Here is a 19,738-nt window from a genome sequence, read left to right as displayed (position 1 = left end):
CAGGCCTTTGACTGTGTGGATCACAATAAACTGTGGAAAATTCTGAAAGAGATGGGAATACCAGACCACCTGACCTGCCTCTTGAGAAACCTATATGCAGGTCAGGAAGCAACAGTTAGAACTGGACATGGAACAACAGACTGGTTCCAAATAGGAAAAGGAGTACATCAAGGCTGTATATTGTCACACTGCTTATTTAACCTATATGCAGAGTACATCATGAGAAATGCTGGGCTGGAAGAAGCACCAGCTGGAATCAAGATTGCTGGGAAATACCAATAACCTCAGATATGCAGATGACACCACCCTTATGGCAGAAAGTGAAGAGGAACTAAAAAGCCTCTTGATGAAAGTGAAAGAGGAGAGTGAAAAAGTTGGCTTAAAGCTCAACATTCAGAAAACTGAGATCATGACATCTGGTCCCATCACTTCATGGGAAATAGATGGGGAAACAGTGGAAACATTGTCAGACTTTATTTTTTGGGGCTCCAAAATCACTGCGGATGGTGACTGCAGCCATCAAATTAAAAGACGCTTGCTCCTTGGAAGGAAAGTTATGACCAACCTAGACAGCATATTGAAAAGCCTAGACATTACTTTGCCAACAAAGGTCCATCTTGTCAAGGCTATGGTTTTTCCAGTCATGTATGGATGTGAGAGTTGGACTGTGAAGAAAGATGGGCGCTGAAGAATTGACGCTTTTGAACTGTGGTGTTGAAGAAGACTCCTGAGAGTCCCTTGGACTGCAAGGAGATCCAACCAGTCCATTCTGAAGATCAGCCCTGGGTGTTCTTTGGAGGGAATGATGCTAAAGCTGAAGCTCCAGTACTTTGGCTTCCTCATGCGAAGAGTTGACTCATTGGAAAAGACTCTGATGCTTGGAGGCACTGGGAGCAGGAGGAAAAGGGGACAACAGAGGATGAGATGGCTGGATGGCCTCCCCAACTGGATGGACGTGAGTTTGAGTGAACTCCGGGAGTTGGTGATGAACAGGGAGGCCTGGCGTGCTGTGATTCATGGAATCGCAAAGAGTTGGACATGACTGAGCGACTGAACTGAACTGAACTGAACTGAAGAGGAACTAAAGAGCCTCTTAATCAGTATGAAGGAGGAGAGTGAAAGAGCTAGCTTAAAACTAAACATTAAAAACCCTAAGATCATGGCATCCGGCCCCATTACTTCATGGCACATCAGGGGGAAAAGTTGAAAGTAGTGACAGATTTCCTCTTCTTGGACTCTAAAATAACTGTGGATGGTGACTGCAGCCATGGAATCAGAAGACATTTACCTCTTGGCAGGAAAGCTATGACAAATCTAGACAGTATGTTGAAAAGCAGAGACATTATTCTGCGGACAAAGGTTCATTCACATAGTCAAGGCTATGGTCTTCCCAGTGGGTATGGCTGTGACAGCTGGACCATAAAGAAGGCACAGCACCAAAGAATCGATGCCTTTGAACTACCGTTCTGGAGAAGACTCCTGAGAATCTGCTGGACAGCAAGGAGATCAAACCCATCAATCTTCAGGGAAATCAACCTGGAATACTCATTGGAAGGACTGATACTGAAGATGAAACTCCAGTATTTTGGCCATCTGATGCAAACAACTGACTCATCGGAAAAGTTCCTGATGCTGGGAAAGATTGAGGAAAGAAGGAGAAAAGGCCATCTGAGGATGAGATGGCTGGATGGCATCGCTGATGCAATGGACATGAACTTGGGCAAACTTTGGGAGATGGTGAGGGACAGGGAGGCCTGGTGTGCTGCAATCCATGGAGTTGTTAAGAATTAGACATGACTGGGCAACTGAGCAACAACAAGAGTCTAACTAACTAAATTCATTTAAAATTTTCCTATTTAGTACAAAGGTCTTGAGAGCTTCTCTAGAATTGTATGCAGTCTATGGCATTCCTCCTGAAAGTGACTTGAAAGGCTCAATTCAGTCAGCCTTAAGGTATGTCCTTCCTTTCTTAAGCCTAAGCCTCCTAATTGCTAAGCATTTCATTGAGGGATTAGTCACTGGGTTTGAGTTGCCTAATTGAATCAGTCATTTTCCGTGCCACTGAACACAAGTCAGGACATTTCAATGGCTGATGTGAGCTGAGCTGGGTGTGTATTTGGTACGTTTCTGCATGCCTCTGTCTTCAAAAGCATAGGATAAAGAACACTGACAAGACAAACAAGCAAGAGACAATTCCTGCTTTCTCGGTTACCTTGAAGTTTGCCTCTGTTTATCCTAAGCTTTAGTATTCTTATCTATTAGTCTTAGAAGTGCTGCTTCTTGAAATCCATTTCCCAGGAATATTTGGACCTCCGAGAAATCATGGCCATTAGTGTCAACAACAGCATCATGATTATTTTTTTCTAACATGCTTCATTGTTCTGTCTTCTTTCATGCAAGTGGAAAAGTACAAAAAATAAATTGAAACTGGAATTACTCTGAAGACTGTGGGGACTTGCTACTACAGACTGAACAGAAAAATTTATACTGTTCTTACAGCTTTTCACCCAGCCAGCCCTATAACATTTGAGTGAAACAGTGGAAAACCCAGCCAAGTCCTCCAGATGCGTGACTCCAGGTAACACCAGACATTAGCGTAGATAAACATCCCATGGATCAACTGAATTTTCTACCTTTGAACTGTTTTGGTGATTTTTCTTTTTCACTGCAGAAGCTTGTTTTCTGCAGCACTTCAGAACTCCAACAAGTGCCTACTTGCATCTCATTTTAAGAGAGAATTTCATGAATGGGTTAAAAGTCAAGAGCAAGATAGACAAGTCGCTTTCTAGTCCCTTTCTCGGTGACTTGGGAAATCGCCTGATTTGGTTCCGTTCATACTGCCTGTTTGCCTTCACTTCACTCCCGTGGGTCACAGCCTAGGGGTGGAGAGTGGGGTAATGACCTCCCTCCCAGCAAATGGTTCTGCAGCTGCCGTCCTCACCGTGGCTGGACTTTCTGGGTGAGGATAACACTAGGTAACCCTAATTAAAGTCCTATCCAAGCTCAAACTTCACAACCAAACAAACCAGTTTTACAGCACCTAGGAATTTAGTTTGGCCTCACACTTGCAGCAGGGGGAAAAGCAACACAGGAAAAGGAAAAACAGCTAGCACCTCGGCCAACAGGCAGCCAGCCGCCTTCTGGACACCTTGCCAAATTGATCCAATTAAGAAACATTAGCAGTCCCAAGAGAGATCTGAAGGCAAAGGTTCGGATGAGACACAAGGTTCCTGACAGCAGTTGGGGAAAACCGCGACCCGTTTTCCAGCCCGGGTGAGTCTCTTTGATATTTAAATAATGAAGCAAAGTACAAGGATAACCTCAATTTGAGAGCTTTTTTGTGCATCTCAGGAATAAGAAGCCAAGTCTAAAACACAGCTAAACATTAATCTCAGAACGAAATTTGGTTTTAGCTTTAAAAAAAAAAACAACAAAACCTATAGGGCTTTCCTGGCTATGATGAAATGAACCGCCTTGCCTTATTTGTACATATCCTGGGAAATTAACAAAATCATGACTTAGATAGATGTTCCCTTCCAAGTCCCTCATACCACCATCCTCATCAAAGGCACCTTCTAAAGAAAGCAGATCAAATCGCTGTAGTGAAAGACACTGGGGATGTGCTTGCATTTACTCCATGCCAAATATTTTCTTTTTAAACCTAATCTGAAAAAAAGTCCTGCTAAGGCAAAGCAAGGGCCAGTTCCGGCCCTGAGCAGGGCTGTCCACTTACCTGTTATCAGCACCGCCTTTTGGTCCACAGGTAACAACTCTTGGCCAGAAAAGTAAGTATACATGACGAAATATGACAGGAAGAAGAGGACCAAGCCCCAGAAGAGGGACAGGCTGATCAGGCAAGCGCCTCCCCAGAGGCCCGCCAGGCAGACCATCTTTCTCCCCACCTGCCCTGGGCTAGTCTTGAGTTTACAAAGAATTGTTCCTCCCAGCACTGCGGTGACAGTCAGGAAGAGCCACCCAGGCTCAGAGAAGAAAGTGCCCATTCTTGGTGACTCTGCACCTTTCCGTGCTTACGGCCAGTGAGTCAAGTGGGCAAAGGCAGTCTGGAGGCAGCCTGGGTTATATGGACGGGGAAGCAAGAAGGGAGGGGGAGAAAACAGCCCCAGCTCACTTTGAATGAGTATGAATTAAGCATACTTATATAAACCACATATTTCCTGGTGGGTAATTTAAATCAATCTGCAGTTTAATATAAATACTAGAGCACTGACTATTTGATTACAACCCCCCACGCCCACTGCACACATGACACAGATGTGTACTCACCCACAACAAACACACACATCATTTTTTTTTTAATCACCTCTGGAGAGATAACTAGTTAGGTAATAATTGACAGAATTCAAACTGTATTAACAGTAAATGACGAAACCTCTAGCTTGGAGGAGATCTTTCAGTGCCTGTGGTGTGCGGGTCAAGGTTCTTTTCTGACCCAGGTGTGTGTGTGTGTGTGTGTGTGTGTGTGTGTATGTATGTAAATCCAAGCAACCACTCTGGAAGGGAAACAGATCACTGATTTCGTCCACATCTGCAGCATTCCTGCCATCTCCCACTGGAGCCAGGCTGAAGGGTTGGATGGAAAAGAGAACACAGAAGTAGAGGAAGAGAGTCTCAGCAAATGAGAAGTGCTCTGGTCTCACCGGAGGAAAGCCAAGCCAGGGAGAGATAACGCTATAATAAAAATATGAGTAATGGCCGATAGATACCTATTTGTGCCAGGAGCCATGTTCAGCTGAGACCCTATTTTCTGCCAAACTCTGCTCCAGGCACTAGCGCTCAACAGTCAATATGCACAGTCACTCTGAACACAGTATCTCCATGAAATAATTTCTATCACTGTAGTGATTTTATGGGTGAGGACACTGAGGCACACAGAGCTTAAGCGACTTGCCCAAGATCACACAGAAGTGGAAACGAGCAGTCTTATTTCAGAGTTTCATGCTCTAACCACTCTACTGTGCTAGGAGAAAAAAATTAAAGACAATTCGTATATTATGTACTAGCTCTTCTCTATTTTAGCCTCATCTGAAGCATGAAATAGTTCAAGGTGGATGTTACTATGCACATTTTACAGTGTGGAAAATTGAGGCTGGAAGAGGATTAGCTACTTAAGAATAGTGGGTCAAGACCCACAACCATGACTCAATTTTCTCAAAAGGCAGCACTCGGGAGCATTAATGCTGACAGCCCCAAGAGGTCACCACCCTACTTGGGTTTACAGCCTTGCCTGCTCTGGGCACCTGTCTGGGAGGGACCCAGAATTCTGATCAAGCTGTTGGCATCTCTGGAGAAACAAGAAAAGTCCTCAGTCTGAGGTCGGATTGGCTCTATTCAAATCCAATCTCAGCTCTGCAGCTTAATAGCTAGGTTGTCTTGGGTGGGTGATTCTTTTTCCCTAAACCCTCATCTCCTCAGCTGTAAAATCATAAAAACACTAAGGTGAAGTGCTAAGCACATCCTGCCTGGCACAGAAGGAGCCTCATCAGTGCTGGTAATTTGCATTTTTTCAACAGGAGAGAAAGAACCAGAGGAGGAAAACAGAGCACCTAGTGGCGTGTGGATTTCTCACAAACCCTGGCTGCAGTTAGCACGTGCTGAGGGTGGGGAGGAGATGGGAGATTGTGTTATTGCTGTTCAGTTGCTAAGTCGTGTCCGACTCTTCTGTGACCCCATGGACTGTAGCCAGCCAGGCTCCTCTGTGCATGGGATTCTCCGGGCAAGAGTACTGGAATGGGTTGCCATTTCCTCCTCCAGGGGATCTTCCCAACCCAGGGATTGAAGCCACGTCTCCTGCGTTGGCTGGTGGATTCTCTACCACTGAGCCATCAGGGAAGCCCAAGGTCAGGTGAGAGGACTCCAGTGATGAATGATGGGGCGGAGGCAAGACTTTGGAGGAAGTGTACGTAGCAGCCCATCAGGTAGGTAGAGCTTTGGATAGGAGTCGGCGAAGCTATTTTCTGGCCTCAGATGAGCCTGAGATGAACCACTGGGCTCAGCCAGCTCAGCTGTAAAGGGAGATAAGGCCAAGCCACCTGGGCTTGGTGCTATCTCAAGACCCAAGGAGGGATAGTTCTTGGACTTCCCTGGTGGTCCAGTGGTTAATCACCTTCTGGATCGTCATCTTCCAATGCAGCAGATGCAGGTTTGATCCTTGGTCAGGGAGGTAAGATCCCATGTGCCTCGCGGCCAAAAAACCAAAATATGAAACAGAAGCACTATTGTAACAAATCCAATAGAGACTTTTTAAAAAATAGTCTACATCAAAAAATCTTAAAACAAAAAAGGGAAGACTGGGTGTGAAACTTATTGTGCTGTGGAACCGTGAGGGGGTGACAACAAAGCCCTTATGGGGGTCTCACTTGGGGCAATGGCCCTTCTTGTCTGCTCTCCCAGCCACAAGGACATCAGAAGTTGTCGGCTTCAGGTCAGGGAGCTGAGGGATAAGGATGTGAAATCTTGCTTGGTGAGCCCCGAGATCACCCTCACTCCACACACCCCATTTCTTCCTGTCAGCTGTCCACAAAGCCATCCCCAGAGCGGGTACCTCATGGTCCTTGTGGCCTCCTCAGCCAGGAGGATTCAGTCAAGCTAACTCTGATGTCAGACGGATTCTAGATGAGGATGCGGCTCTTGGCCAGGGCCCTCTGCACTTTTTCTGGCCCATGGGGCTGGGACCTGACCCCCATGCGGGTTTTCTGACAGCGCACACCCACCAGAGACAGAGCAAATCTTCTCTGGTGGCGGCCCACGTAGCTTCCAAGCTGCTTGATGCTGGGGCCCCCAAGGAGAAAGCAAAAGATGCTGTGATGTGAGGGAAGGGGGTATGCTATATTAAGAATACAAGATTTATTTTTTTATTTTTGTTGAATGTTGATGTACAATGTTGTGTTACTTTCTGCTACACAGCAAAGTGATCCAGTTACACATATAGACACATACTTTTTTATATTATTTTTAATTGTTTATTATTATTATCATTTTGGCTGTGTTGGGTCTTCGTGGCTGGGCGAGGGCTTTCTCTAGCTGCGGAAGTGGAGGCTCCTCTTCGCTGTGGTGCACAGGCTTCTCATTGCAGTGGCCTCTCTTGCTGCAGAGCATGGGCTGTACGTGCATCAGCTCAGTAGTTGCAGCAGGCAGGCTTAGTTGCTATGTGCCACGTGGGATCATCCTAGACCAGGGATCCAACCCGTGTCCCCGGCACTGGCAGGCAGAGTCTTAACCACTGGACCACCAGGGAAGTCCTATACACATTCTTATTTTAATTTTATTTTCCATTATGGCTTATCATAGGTTATAGAATATAGTCCTCTGTGCTCTACAGTAGGACCTTGTGGTTTATCCATCCTATAGATCATAGAAAGTGAAAGTGAAAATGTGAGTTGCTCAGTGGTATCTGACTCTTTGCAACTCCATGGACTGTAGCCCACCAGGCTCCTCTGTCCATGGAATGCTCCAGGCAAGAATATGGCGTGCGTAGCCATTCCCGACTCCAGGGGATCTTCCCGAACCAGGGATCAAACCCACATCTCCTGCATTGCAGGCAGATTCCTTGCCATCTGAGCCACCGGGGACACCCTTATACTGGCTAACTCCACCATCCCACTGCATCCCTCCCCTAACACTCTCCCTCTTGGCCACCACAGGTCTGCTCTCCTTGTCCGTAAGTCTGTTTCCTGTTTCATAGATGGGTTCATTAGTGTCGTATTTCAGATTCACATATAAGTAGTATCCTATGATATTTGTCTTTCTCCTTCCGACTTACTTCAATTAGTACGATAATCTCTAGTAACATCCATGTTGCTGCAAATGGCATTATTTCAAAGAAAACGCGAGCTTTAAAGACTCACAGGACTGAGTTTGAACCGTGACTCTGCCAACTTACTAGCTGTGAGGCATTGGGCAATTACCTGCCCTTCGTGAGACTCAGTCCCCTCCTCTGAAGCAGGGTAGATGGTGGTGGAAACGGAAGGTTTTTACCATTGGGAGAACAGACATGGGACTGCAGAATTCCCGGTTGAAAACTAGTTCAATCCCACCTGATCTTTGGATGTCCTCATTCAGATTGAGGATTCCAGGGCCCTAGTCCATCTGAGGGGCTGCTCTACCTCTGAATGAGGACTTCTTCCATCTGACTGAGCTGAACTGGGTCTCCTGTTCATCCCCATTATTCTATCCCAGAGCTTTCCTCGAGACCATTTTCGCTTGACCAATGTTCCATTTCCGGCAAACTTGTGCTTAGCTTTCCAGGGGGATGGTGCCAATTGGATCAAGTTATTCCTGTTAATGGTGTCAATGAGCCAATGTGTTGCTTCCTTCTGCCAGCGGAGGTCCCTTTTTGAAGGTGCCTTCTGGCCCAGACAGTAAAGAATCTGCCTGCAATGCGGAATACCTGGGTTCGATCCCTGAGTTGGGAAGATGGCAACCCATTCCAGTATCCTTGCCTGGAAAATCCCATGGACAGAGGAATCTGGCGGGCTACAGTCCATGCAGTCACAAAGAGTTGGACACAACCGAGGGACTAACACTCTGAAGACAAGATATCTTATCCCATTTCTCAACCCAGGGAAGGGGGGCAATGCTGAGAATCTGGAATGTATATTTTCTTAGAATCGATGGCTCTTGAGTTTAAAAGGGAAATTTGAAGGAGTAAAACATGGATTCTCTCTGTAACATCCCCACCAACTGGTCATCTTGTCTACTGCCACTATGCTTCTCATAACAGGCACCAAAAGCCTCTGTAGCTGCCTCTCCAGTTCAGAACATTCAGAGCATTAGAAAGATCTCCTCTAGACTGAATTGTATCATGTCACTTGTCGGTCCTTTTTCACTTAGTATCACACAAGCCAACTTAGTAGTCCCTATTTCATTCAGATATTTGAAGACTACTGTAATGTCTCCTGGAGAAGGCAATGGCACCCCACTCCAGTACTCTTGCCTGGAAAATCCCATGGACCGAGGAGCCTGGTAGGCTGCAGTCCATGGGGTCTCGAAGAGTCAGACACGACTGAGCGACTTCACTTTCACTTTTCATTTTCATGCATTGGAGAAGGAAATGGCAACCCACTCCAGTGTTCTTGCCTGGAGAATCTCAGGGATGCGGGAGCCTGGTGGGCTGCCGTCTATGGGGTCCCACAGAATCGGACACGACTGAAGCGACGCAGCAGCAGCAGTAATGTCTCCAAGTGGATGGTCCTCAGTTCTCTCAATTGCCCCTTATGTATAGTAGAATATAATCTGTCTGGTACTTAGTGCCTGAAGCAGCCATAACTTCAAGAGTTCAAACATTTAAAAAAATCATGTTGTTATTTCTTCAATAACTGAAGAAATGTTGTTATAATAATGTAACGGCATGATGACAACGTAATTTATCCAGTAGAGAATGACCTTGTGTTGATGTCACTATGACCCAAATGTCAAGATATGGAGATGGCGATGCCGTCATAATGGGTCATCCCATGGACATCAGGGTGGTCTTGGAGTAGCACAAGGGTTGTCCTGTTTCAAGGTTTTGGATGATAACTAACATTTTAAGTGTTGAGCTGTAATTGTGCAAATATTATATATCTGTTCTCTAGTTCACATTTTGGGGGGGTGGGAAGACAAGCTGATGGTGGTGCTGGATGGAGTCTTTTTTTCTGCCACTGAACTATGTTGGGGTGAAAATGTTGAAATCATTCATTTCAAATAGATCAGATCTAAATTTATTGTATAGGGTTTCAAGGATCCTTAGCAGCCTGGCCTTTCCTAGAATGGAACTTAAGTACTTACTTCTCCTCTGAAAGGTTAGGCCCAGAAGAGGTCACCATATTTTTAGTACAGTGCAAACAGCACAGAATAGAGCAAGATGATCACCTCCCCTGTCCCTGAAGTGATATCTTTAGTTATATGTCCAAAGACTCATTTGCTCTTTTGACAGTAGTGTACTATGGCTTACTCCCATTGTGTTTGCTATCAAGTAAAATTCCAATTTTTGCAGCTTTTTGTCATTTTAAAATTATTTTGGTGTCCAAATTATAAATGTAAGTAAATATCCATGAGTCCATGCTGATACAGATAAATGATTGCTGCTGCTGCTAAGTCGCTTCAGTCATGTCCACTCAAGGAGGTGGAACAGAACTCACACCATGAGGTGTGGGCTGCACGTAGTGACTCCCTTCCACAATGCACAGCCTGGAAACTGAGACAGGAGCCTGCCACGGAGAAACGTGAATGAACTCCATCTCAGCCAGGTGATTGAGATCAACTGACCGGGGATAAGTCACGTAATGAAAAGGGCACACTCATCCTTGCCGAACATTCTGCAAAATACCTGGCCAACACTCTTCAAAGCCATCAAAGTCATCAAAAACAAGAAACTGCTAAGGAACAGTCACAGCCTAGAGGAGCCTAAGGAGACATGACAAGTAAGTGTAACGTGGGATCTCGGATGGGGTCCTGGAACAGAAAAAGGATAAGGACATCAGGTAAAAAGTATAGACTTTAGTCAATAATAATGTATCAGTATTGGCTCATTAGCTGTAACAGACACCCCACGGTAATGGAAGATACAGGGAAGAATGGGTGGGAGTACAGAACTCCATAATGATCTTTGTCTCTTAACCAAACAGTTTAATTCATTTTGTTAAATGTGAGTGTTGATATAGTTAGTTTAAACCCAGTATTTTACTGTTTACTTTCTACTGGTCCCTTCTATTCTATATTACTTTTCTTCTACTTTTTGACCTCTTTTGAATTAATTATTTTTCAGCCCATCTTCCACCCTCCCCTGCCCCATTACATTCACAGTTACATACTTTCAAAAACTAGATTTCTTTCTTTGGCCACACCAGGTCTTAGTTGCATCATCCAACTCGAGGCAGCATGCAAGCCTTAGTTGTGGCATGTGGGGTCTAGTTCACTGACCAGAGACTGAACTCATGCCTCCTGCGTTGGGAGCATGAAGTCTTAGCCACCGGACCAAAGTCCTCGGCAGTTACACACTTTTTATGATTCTTTTAATATGTGCTTATGACACTTATCAAAGTCAACATGACTTGGTGTTTTGGATCCCTATCTACACAATGAAGGACGTTTGAGCACCGTAACACCATTCCACCCTTCCTGACTTGAATGCTAATATTGTCATTAATTTTAATTACCTAGATATGTCAAATCACCTATGATACTACTATATTTGTCTTATAAGTCAAATGTTCAGCTAATTTTCCCACAAATGTGTTACCTTTTGTGATTTCTCATTCTTTCTCCTATCTTCACACTTAATTTTTCTTTGGTATTTTTTCTTTGGTATTTCCTTTAGTGTGGGGGCCAGTGAGGAAATCTCTCAATTTTTGTTTTTCTAAAAATGTCTTCATTTTTTGAAGAATATTTTCACTGGGTATGGAGTTTCTTGTTGGCAGTTGTTTTCTTTCAGCATTTTTTAATGCCTTTGGGGAGATACGTTTTCTGTTTTATCTAGGTCTATTGGATAAGTTCTCAGCAAAAGTGCTGATCCTAATTACCTTGTCTGCTGTTACTGAAAGCAAAGTTCCTCATTCTCTTTTTATATCATCTGGTAAGACTCACCTCTCCCTGTCCTTGTATGATATGTTATTTATATAAAAGTAGAAATCCTGTTAAAAACAGGTCCACTGTGCTAGCCTCCCAGCAACATGTCATGGGGAACATGTCTACATGTATCTTCTATAGCTTTATCTAAGTGTTAAAGTAAGACATTTAATAAAACATTAATTCATTCATCACATATTTATAGAGTTCATACTGTGTGCTGGATGCTGTTCTAAGTACTGGGAATACAACAGTGGTGGGTGGGGGGGAAATCACTTCATTCACGCTCTCATAGAGTTTAAAGTCTAGTCAGGGAAACAGACCATTAAATAGCTAATTACAACATAGCTATGAGAGGTGTGCCACTGGAAATCATTTTCTCAGGTTGATATTAATCATCTGACATGTCTTTATCTTGCCAACAGTGATATCAAAAGTGACCTTGTCAAATCCTTTGCTGAAATCCAAAGTCAACATGTTTATTCATTCCACCAATCAGCAGAGTACTTTTAATCTGACATATTTATCTACTGGTCAACCATGTTAATTCCTGGGAACTGTGGATTCCTCCTCTAAGATTGCCCAAACCATTTTTTAATAAGACCCATGATGAGGATCTAATTCCCTGCTCTGGTCTGTGGTTTTCAGAAGGCATTTTCTTTCCCTTTTTAGAAAAAACAAAAACTAGGAGTGCAGGGCTTTCAGAACTCTGAAGCATTTCTCAGAGTAATTAATTAATACACAAAACAAAAAGATGTGATATACTATGTCAGAAACAGTAAACATGTGGGGGAAGTGGTAAAAAGGCAAGGTTGTTGAAATGTATTTAAACTTAGGAGATCAGCAACTTAAAAAATATATATACACACACATATGTGTGTTTGCATACCTATATATACACATACATACATACCTCACAATAACCACAAACCAAAATTGTATGATACATATGCACACAGAGAAAAGAAAGGACTCCAAATATAATACTAAAAATAGTCATCAAGTAACAAGGGAAGAGAACTGAAGAAGAAAGGAACAAAAAAGAACTACAAAAACAACCCTGAAACAACAAAATGGCAATAAGTACATACCTATCAACAATTATTTTAAATGTAAATGAACTAAATACTTCAATTAAAAGACATAGAATGGCTGAACGGATACAAAAACAAGAGCCAGATATGTGCTGCCTGTAAGAGACTCACTTCAAATCCAAAGACACATACAAACTGAAAATGAGGGAATGGAAAAAGATATTTCATGTAAATGGAAATGAAAAGAAAGCTGGAGTAGCAATATTTATATCAGACAAAATAACTCTAAAACAAAACTACAACAAGAGACCAAAAAAAAAAAGCCATTGCATAACAATTAAGGGATCGATCCAAGAAGAAGATTTAACAGTTATAAATATATATACATAGCTTCCCCAGTGGCTCAGTGGTAAAGAATCTGCCTGCAATGCAGGAGACCCAGGAGATGCAGGTTTGATCCTTGGGTCAGGAAGATCCTTTGGAGAAGGAAATGGCAGCCTACTCCAGGATTCTTCCCAGGAAAATCCCATGAACAGAGGAGGCTGGCAGGCTGCAGCCCATAGGATCACAAAGAGTTGGACAAGACTGAGTGACTGAGCATACACATAGACAGCAATGTTCATTGCATAATTATTTACAATCGCCAAATCTATGCGGTCGCACAGAGTCGGACACAACTGAAGCGACACAGCAGCAGCAGCAGCAGCAGCAAGATATGGAATCAATGCAAGTGCCCATAAATTAGTGGATAAAGAAGATGATATACATAAGCTCACATGTATACACACACCCACACACAAATGCAAACACACATAAACGCAATGGAATACGACTCGGCTATAAAAAAAAGAACAAAACCTTCCTATTTGCATCAACATGGATGGACCTAGGTAGTACTATGCTCACTGAAACATCAGAGAAAGACAGATACTGTATGATTTCACTTATATGTGGAATGTAAAAATAAATAAATAAAGACCCAAACAAATGAATACACCTAACAAAACAGACAGAGTCACAGACATACAGAAAAAATAGGCATTTGCCAGAGGGGAGGTGTGGGAGGGGAGGAAAGAAGTAGGTGGGGGAGATTAAGTGCAAACTTTTAGTTGCAAAATAAATGAGTCACAGGTATGAAAGGTACAGTTTGAGTCAATAACTATGTGATTCTTTGTGTGACGACATATTGTAACTAGACTTATGGTGGTGATCCTTTTGAAATGTATAGAAATACCAAATCAAGAAGTTTTGTAACAGGAGCTAACATAACATTGTGGGTCAATTCTGCTTGAAAGACAAAGAAACTTATAGAAGAAGAGATCAGATTTGTGGTTACAAGAAATGGGTGGGGCTGGGAAGGACAAGCTGAAGGAAGGCAGTCAAAAGGTAAAAACTCTCAGTTATAAGATAAATCAGTACTAGGAGAAGGCAATGGCAACCCACTCCAGTACTCTTGCCTGGAAAATCTCATGGGCGGAGAAGCCTGGTAGGCTACAGTTCATGGGGTCGCGAAGAGTCGGACACGATTGAGCAACTTCACTTTCACTTTCATGCACTGGAGAAGGCAATGGCAACCCACTCCGTGGTCTTGCCTGGAGAATCCCAGGGACGGGGGAGTCTGGTGGGCTGCCGTCTATGGGGTCGCACAGAGTCAGACACAACTGAAGCGACTTAGCAGCAGCAGCAGCAGCAGTACGTTATATGTGAAGATTGTTAAGGGAGTAAGTCCTAAGAGTTTTCATCACACATAAAAAAATTTTTTTTCTATTTCTTTAATTTTGATCTATACAAGATGATGGATATCCACTAAACTTACTGTGATGATCATTTCATGATGTATATAAGTCAGATCATTATTTTTTAATTGAACTATAGTTGATTTACAGTGTTGTATTAATTTCTGCTATACAGCACAGTGATTCAGTTATACATATATATTCTTTTTATATTATTTTCTATTATGGTTTATCATGGAATATTGAATATAGTTCTCTGTGCTATACAGGAGGACCCTGTTGTTTATCCAATCTATCTAGAACAGCTTCCATCTGCAAACCTTGGCTTCCCACTCCATCCTTCCTTCACCCCTCCGCCTTGGCAACCACAAGTCTGTTCGCTATGTCTATGAGATTGTTTTTGTTTCATAGATAGGTTCATGTGTGTCATATTTTATATTCACACGTAAGTGATCTGGTGGCTTTCTGTTTCATAGATAGGTTCATGTGTGTCATATTTTATATTCACACGTAAGTGATCTGGTGGCTCAGATGGTAAAGAAGCCGCTTGCGGTGCAGGAGACCCAGGTTTAATCCTTCAGTCGGGAAGATCCCCTGGAGGAGGGAATGGCTACCCACTCCAGTATTCTTGCCTGGAGAGTCCCATGGACAGTCCATGGGGTCGGAAAGAGTCAGGCACGACTTAACAATTGAACAACAGCAACAACATGCCCACTGCATCAAGCTTGCTTGCAGGTAAAACCCAAATCTGGGTCTTAGCTTCGTAGAGGAAGGCTTCCTATCTTTAGGTTTAGTAGCACTTTATATTTTTAGTCTCTAGGCTGCTATGTAACTTTCTTAGAAAATCTTCACTGTGATTCTGGCTGATAATTTTCCTGGAACTATAACTAAATAATTGGACTGCAACTTAATCATAAAATTGCCTAAATCGATAGTTTCCAAATTTTTTGCTTCATAGACCAGTAAACTATTTTTTAAGATGCAAGAGATACCCATGGAGTCACCAATAGTTAGTTTTGCCAAGTGAAAATGCATTAGGAAATCAACTACCAACAGTCTACACGAGAAAAGATATTTTAACCCTGAAAAGATGGGCATAGTCTCAGAATAAAATGTGGTCTCATACTGATCGATTTTAACTTTTTAAGAAACTTTCTATCTTGTCCTCCTCTTTCAGGTGTCACCCCCCCCCAAAAAAATGAAAAAGTTGTCACCAACTGGCAGTGGTGAATTGCCACTTGGGAACCAAAAGGTGAAGTGTAAGAATGGGAAAGGTCTTGCTCTTGAGACAATAGAATTTCACGCTTAAGAGACGTAGGGAATAAGTTATGGGTTCTGTGGGTAGGAAACAGCATCCCAATTGTTAAAAATTTTGGCTGCACCGGGTCTTCATTGCAGTTTTCAGGCTCAGTAGTTGTGGCACTTGGGATTTTCTAGTTGAGGACCGTGGGTTTACTTGCTCCACAGCATATGGGATCTTAGTTCCTCAACCAGGGATTGAACCTCGTCCCCTGCATTGGAAGGTGGATCCTTAACCACTGGACCACCAGGGAAGTCGCAATCCCAATGTATTTATCTCTGTTCTTGTTTGGGGGCCCATCCCCTTCTTGACTCTTAGTACTGACCACAGCAAGGGGCAATAAACAACAAGCATCAAAAAATGGAAAGGCCAGATACACACTTCCCCTCTAAGTTACATAAGTAAGTTTAAGCAGATCACGAGGTAGTTTTCCTCCTGCCAAGTAGGTTTGTAATCTCAGTTAGAAAAAGATTTCAATATTCCTCTGCCACTTGATGGTAATTTGGGCTTTATGTTCACACAGATATATAACTCGGATATTTCCAAGTCTGGCCTCTGAGACCTTCTTTCTCTCTCTTAAGGCTGGAGTCCTAATGCGTCATCAGAACTCAACATCATCCCTGAGGATTTGGGAGGAGTTCCATTTCTCATAAAGCATTTCTTGCCACCAGTAGGTTCAGGGAGGTCTGGCTCCTATAGGCAATTGGGTTCCCTTGGACCCCAGAGATTCCCTTCAGGCTACGGCATGGGAGCTCGGAATCTCCCCTTCACATGACGGGAAGACGGCCCCGATTGTGGTCAGCAGAAAGGTGAGTCGGGACAGGCTGCACTGTTCAACACCCTGGCCCACAGTGGCCTGTAGCACCAGGAAGGCAAGGCTCCCTCCGAGGACAGACCTCCGCTGTACGCTGCAGGGTGGGAGGCGGCCACTAGGAGGCGGCGCAAGGCCCACAGAGCATCAGCGGCTTCCACCCCTACTCTGTGTAAGCCCTTGGCCCTGCCTGCTACTGCTGCTGCTGCTGCGTCGCTTCAGTCGTGTCCGACTCTCTGCGACCCCATGGACTGCAGCCTACCAGGCTTCTCCGTCCATGGGATTCTCCAGGCAAGAACACTGGAGTGGGTTGCCATTTCCTTCTCCAAGCATGAAAGTGGAAAGTGAAAAGTGAAGTCGCTGAGTCGTGTCCGGCTCTTAGCGACCCCACGGACTGCAGCCTACCAGGCTCCTCCATCCATGTGATTTTCCAGGCAAGAGTACTGGAGTGGGGTGCCATTGCCTTCTCCCTGGTCTGCAGCATTTTCTCAGGCTGGTCCTCTCCCCAGTACTCGACTCTGCTTGCTTCCGGTACTTTTGTGCTAATAAAATAATTGAGTGGAACAGCAACCAGTGAAACGAATGCAAGTTTAGCTGTCCTGGTTGAAGCCCAGGTGAGGCACGGGCAACCTTCCTGCTGGGCTTTTCTATCACCCCTCAAGCAGCCCCAAGGCAGGACCCAAGGGCTCCTGGACCTGTGACCAAATGATCATTAATTTAATCTAAACTTGCTGTGAGGAACCCGAGGAGTGGATAACATTTTTTGCTAGAATCATACAGATAAGGGGGGCTTCCCAGGTGGTACAGTTGGTAAAGAATCTGCCTGCTACTGCAGGAAATGCAAGAGACCTGGGTTTGATCCCTGGATAGGGAAGATCTCCTAGGGAAGATCCCCTGGAGGAGGAAATGGCAATCCACTCCAGTATTCTTGCCTGGAAAGTTCCATGAACAGAGGAGCCTGGTGGGCTACATAGTCCACGGGGTCGCAAAGAGTCAGACATGACTGAACAACTGAGCACACACACACACGCACACACACACATACAGTGAGCGTCAGAATTTGGTATATGACCAGGGTTCTTGCTGTGTGTGTGTGTGTGGGTGTATGTATGTGTGTGTGCATATGTGAATATGTATGTAGGTGTGAATATGTATGACTGTGTGTGTATGGGTGTGTGGGTATCTGTGGGAGTGTATATGTGTACGTGTGGGGGTGAGCGTGTCTCTGTGTGTGTGTAAGTGTATGTATGTGTGCCTGCTTTGTGTGTGGGGAGAGCTGGTGTGAGTTCCATCCTTGTTCCATTACAACTCTCAAGCCCAGCTGCTAAGCATCTCCTTGAGCTCTGCAGACTGTACACTGGAGATAATATTAATAATATCTCCTTCGTTGTGTTCTTAGGGGGATTGTATGAGCTCAGTGCTTTAAGAAGGCTTTCTTATCTCTCCTTGCTGTTCTCTGGAACTCTGCATTCAGTTGGGTATATCTTCCCCTTTCTTCTTCGCCTTTTGCTTCTCTTCTTTTCTCAGCTATGTGTAAAGCCTCCTTAGACAACCGTTTTACCTTCCTGCATTTCCTTTTCTCTGAGGTGGTTTTGGTCACCACCTTCTGTACAATGTCATGTACAGGTTAAGTGTTTCATACAACGTCAGGTCCAAAGTGCTCATTCAACAATGGCTAACTTCAATGGTTGACTTCAGGAATCTCAACCTTATTCCTGAGTAAGAAGATCATCCTGACCTTCATTTTCTTTACCTTTTTGATGACATTTCTATCCATGGAGACTACAGCCAACTTTGCCTTTAGGAACCACGTATGACTGCAAATTGAAGAGTGAAGCAATGAGGGTGTATGGGGTGGAGTGAGGTACTAAAGTCAAATACTAACAGGTTGATGTAATAATTGGTGTTTGTCTATTTCGTGGTTCATCGATTATTTACTAAGTGTCCATTCAGCACCAATAATTGGAAATACAGACCTCTCATTGTCCTTGAGGGACTCAGTGTGAGTAAAGGAATAAGGTGTATTCATGAATCCATTGTCCTTTCCTCCCATACATTGTATATCAGAACAATAATATTAGTAAAGAGACAGCTTGAAAGATCCATCTTGAAAGATCCATAAATACATTTGGATTTATCTACTTGGAGACTGACAAGGGTTCTCCATCTACATAGCTCCACTTCTGATGAATACATTAAGGAATCAACTCCAAAATTTTTCTGTTTCCAAATTCTCCTCTCTCTTCTTAATCTACCCTTAAATGTCTTGATATTAGTCTCCATCTCCTGCCTCCACTTCCCTTCCTCGCTCTTAGAAAGAACTGGAGTGTGAGAATTCTACCCTGAATAGAGGGGATAATGACATGAATGCCCCAGCCTCACCAGGCTGAATGTTTTCCCAGCTCCTTCCCACAAGCAGACTTCCCTGGTGGCTCAGACGGTAAAGCATCTGCCTACAATGTGGGAGACCTGAGTTCAATTCCTGGGTCAGGAAGATCCTCTGGAGAAGGAAATGGCAACCCACGCTAGTCCTCTTGCTTGGAAAATCCCATGGACAGAGGAGGGTGGTAGGCTACAGTCCATGGGGTCAAAAAGAGTCGGACACGACTGAGCGAAGTCATTTTCACTTTCACTCTCCCACAGCAGAAGAGAGGCCATGCATCCCCTTCGGTGTTGGTCAGCCAGGCCAGAGAAACACCCCCATCAAGCAGCGATGCAACAGGCCTCTCGAAGTAACTCTTGAGCATGGTCTAGAGATAGCAACTGCTTTTCGCTGATCCATGACGAGATGATGATCATCAGCAAGGACAATGTACTGAACTTTCTTAAGACTGAATATTTCATTTAAAGGATTATCAGTGGAGAGTATACCCTTCCTCTCTTTTTGTCATTAAAATATCTATTTGTGTATGAAACAGTGGTGATAGGATATCACAGTTTGGTTGTTTTTTTTTTTTTTTATTTAATTTCCTTTATTTTAAAAAAGCTTTTGTATTTTTGGCTGTGCTGGGTCTTAGTTGCAGCATACAAACTCTTAGTTGCTGTATGTGGGATCTAGTTCTCTGACCAGGGATTGAACCTGGGCCCCCTGCCCTGGGAGCATGGAGTCTTAGCCACTGGACCACCAGAGAAGCCCCTGTTTCTGTTTTGATTTCCTTGGCAAAATTAAAAGTTGGCAAACCAACATGTCTCCCCAGATTTTGATCTGAAATTTTACCAGCGTTCAAAATTCAAAAATGTGACAGTCCCGCTAACATACCACATGGTGGATCTGAGTAAGACAAACCTTGCA

The 19,738-nt window shown here is 43.8% G+C and overlaps 1 protein-coding gene across 1 annotated transcript in view; it reads right to left on the bottom strand.

Moving 5' to 3' along the window:
• The window catches only part of HSD17B2 (hydroxysteroid (17-beta) dehydrogenase 2), a 93,386-nt gene extending 89,032 nt beyond the window's left edge, over positions 1 to 4,354 (bottom strand). The window contains exon 1 of the mRNA XM_010850806.1: positions 3,734 to 4,354. Coding sequence (XP_010849108.1) covers positions 3,734 to 4,001 — 268 coding nt within the window. The 5' untranslated portion in view covers positions 4,002 to 4,354. The remainder of the gene's footprint in view (positions 1 to 3,733) is intronic.
• Between the last annotated feature and the right edge of the window lie 15,384 nt (positions 4,355 to 19,738).

Source organism: Bison bison, unplaced genomic scaffold, assembly GCF_000754665.1.
Source record: "Bison bison bison isolate TAMUID 2011002044 unplaced genomic scaffold, Bison_UMD1.0 scf7180017864295, whole genome shotgun sequence".
NCBI classification, from domain to species: domain Eukaryota; kingdom Metazoa; phylum Chordata; class Mammalia; order Artiodactyla; family Bovidae; genus Bison; species Bison bison.
The sequence above is the reverse complement of the archived record's forward strand: the minus strand, read 5'-3'. Positions and strand labels throughout refer to the sequence as shown.